The sequence below is a fragment of the Numida meleagris genome, unplaced genomic scaffold (assembly GCF_002078875.1).
Source record: "Numida meleagris isolate 19003 breed g44 Domestic line unplaced genomic scaffold, NumMel1.0 unplaced_Scaffold628, whole genome shotgun sequence".
In the NCBI taxonomy this organism is placed as follows: domain Eukaryota; kingdom Metazoa; phylum Chordata; class Aves; order Galliformes; family Numididae; genus Numida; species Numida meleagris.
In genome coordinates this window covers 15,188-17,884 of record NW_018364843.1, presented here as the reverse complement: position 1 = coordinate 17,884, position 2,697 = coordinate 15,188, and the positions used below count along the sequence as shown (strand labels likewise).

The following is a 2,697-nucleotide window of genomic DNA, read 5'->3' as shown; positions in this document are numbered from 1 at the left end:
ACAACACCGTGACATCCCCGTGACACCGCGACCGGCCCCACACCAACACCGTGACACCACGACCAGCCCCACGCCAACACCGTGACACCATGACCGGCCCCGTGACAACACCATGACACCACGACCAGCCCCATGCCAACACCACGACCGGCCCCACGCCAACACCGTGACAACACCATGACTGGCCCCACACCAACACCGTGACATCACGACCGGCCCCATGCCAACACCGTGACAACACCATAACACCGCGACCGGCCCCATGGCAACACCGCAACCAGCCCCACACCAACACCGCAACCAGCCCCACGCCAACACCGTGCCAACACCGTGACCAGCCCCACGCCAACACTGTGACACCATGACCAGCCCCGTGACAACACCGTGACAACACCGTAACACCGCGACCGGCCCCATGGCAACACCGCAACCAGCCCCACACCAACACCGTGACAACACCGTGACCGGCCCCACGCCAACACCGTGACACCACGACTGGCCCCGTGACAACACCGTGACACCACGACCAGCCCCATGCCAACACCACAACCGGCCCCACGCCAACACCGTGACAACACCATGACTGGCCCCGTGACAACACTGTGACAACCCCGTGACACCGCGACCGGCCCCACACCAACACCGTGACAACACCGCGACCGGCCCCGTGACAACACCGTGACAACACCGTGACCAGCCCCACACCAAGACTGTGACACCACAACCGGCCCCACGCCAACACCGTGACACCACGACCGGCCCCGTGACAACACCGTGACATCACGACTGGCCCCACACCAACACCGTGACAACACCGTGACCAGCCCCACGCCAACACCGTGACACCGCGACTGGCCCCGTGACAACACCGTGACATCACGACCGGCCCCATACCAACACCGTGACACCATGACCAGCCCCACGCCAACACTGTGACATCCCCGTGACACCATGACCGGCCCCACACCAACACTGTAACACCGCGACCGGCCCCATGGCAACACCGTGACCAGCCCCACACCAACACCGTGACACCACGACTGGCCCCACGCCAACACCGTGACACCACGACCAGCCCCACGCCAACACCGTGACATCCCCGTGACACCGTGACCGGCCCCACACCAACACCGTGACATCACGACCGGCCCCACACCAACACCGTGACACCATGACCGGCCCCGTGACAACACCATGACACCACGACTGGCCCCGTGACAACACCGTGACATCCCCGTGACACCGCGACCGGCCCCATGCCAACACCGTGACAACACCATGACTGGCCCCACACCAACACCGTGACATCACGACCGGCCCCATGCCAACACCGTGACAACACCGTAACACCGTGACCGGCCCCATGGCAACACCGCAACCAGCCCCACACCAACACCGTGACACCACGACTGGCCCCGTGACAACACCGTGACATCCCCGTGACACCATGACCAGCCCCGTGACAACACCGTGACAACACCGCGACCGGCCCCACGCCAACACCGTGACACCGCGACCGGCCCCATGCCAACACCGTGACAACACTGTGACACTGTGACCAGCCCCACGCCAACACCGTGACAACACCGTGACCAGCCCCACACCAAGACTGTGACACCACGACCGGCCCCGTGACAACACCGTGACATCACGACTGGCCCCATGCCAACACCGTGACATCACGACCAGCCCCATGCCAACACCACGACCGGCCCCACGCCAACACCGTGACACCGCGACCAGCCCCGTGACAACACCGTGAGATCCCCGTGACACCGTGACCGGCCCCACACCAACACCGTGACACCGCGTCCAGCCCCACGCCAACACCGTGACACCGCGACCAGCCCCACACCAACACCACGACCGGCCCCACGCCAACACCGTGACATCACGACTGGCCCCATACCAACACCACGACCGGCCCCATGCCAACACCGTGACACCACGACCAGCCCCACACCAACACTGTGACATCCCCGTGACACCGTGACCGGCCCCACACCAACACCGTGACACCGCGACCGGCCCCATGGCAACACCGTGACCAGCCCCACGCCAACACCGTGACACCACGACCGGCCCCGTGANGGAGTTATGGGGCAATGTGTGGGGTTATGGGGCAATGTGTGGGGCAGTATGTGGGGTTATGGGGCAAAGAGGGGCTGTGGGGCGCTGTGTGAAGTTATGGGGCTCTGTGGGGCAGCATGTGGGGCTATGGGGCACTGGAGGAGTTATGGGGCAGAGTGTGGGGTTACAGGGCAATGTGTGGGGCAGTGTGTGGGGTTATGGAGCAATGTGTGGGGCACACGGTGGGGTTGTGGGGCACTGGGGTGGTTATGGGGCAATGTGTGGGGCACAATGTGGGGTTATGGGGCGCTGTGTGGGTCAGCGTGTGGGGTTATGGGGCACTAGGGGGGATATGAGGCAATGTGTGGGGCAGCATGTGGCGTTATGGGGCAATGTGTGGGGTTCTGGGGCGCTATATGGGGTTATGGGGCAATGTGTGGGGCACAACGTGGGGTTGTGGGGCACAGTGTGGGGTTGTGGGGCACAGTGTGGGGTTGCGGAAGCCCCGCTATGGGGCGCGCCCCACAAGTGTGGGGCTGTGGGTTCAGCACCACGCGGGGACACGAGAGGAACCGGGATCCCATTGTTGGCGGGAGCGCCGCTCTACAGGAACGAGCCCGCGGCCGC

General features: G+C 64.5%; 1 protein-coding gene across 2 annotated transcripts in view; it reads right to left on the bottom strand.

Annotated features, from left to right (window-relative positions):
- Positions 1-2,084, bottom strand: part of LOC110391911 (fibroin heavy chain-like) — a 5,289-nt gene extending 3,205 nt beyond the window's left edge. For both annotated transcript variants that reach the window (XM_021383869.1, XM_021383870.1), the window contains exons 1-4: positions 1,910-2,084; positions 915-1,432; positions 440-527; positions 2-221 (exon numbers count right to left, since the gene is read on the bottom strand). In XM_021383869.1, coding sequence (XP_021239544.1) covers positions 2-221; positions 440-527; positions 915-1,432; positions 1,910-2,034 — 951 coding nt within the window. In that variant the 5' untranslated portion in view covers positions 2,035-2,084. The remainder of the gene's footprint in view (position 1; positions 222-439; positions 528-914; positions 1,433-1,909) is intronic.
- Positions 2,085-2,697: the final 613 nt, after the last annotated feature.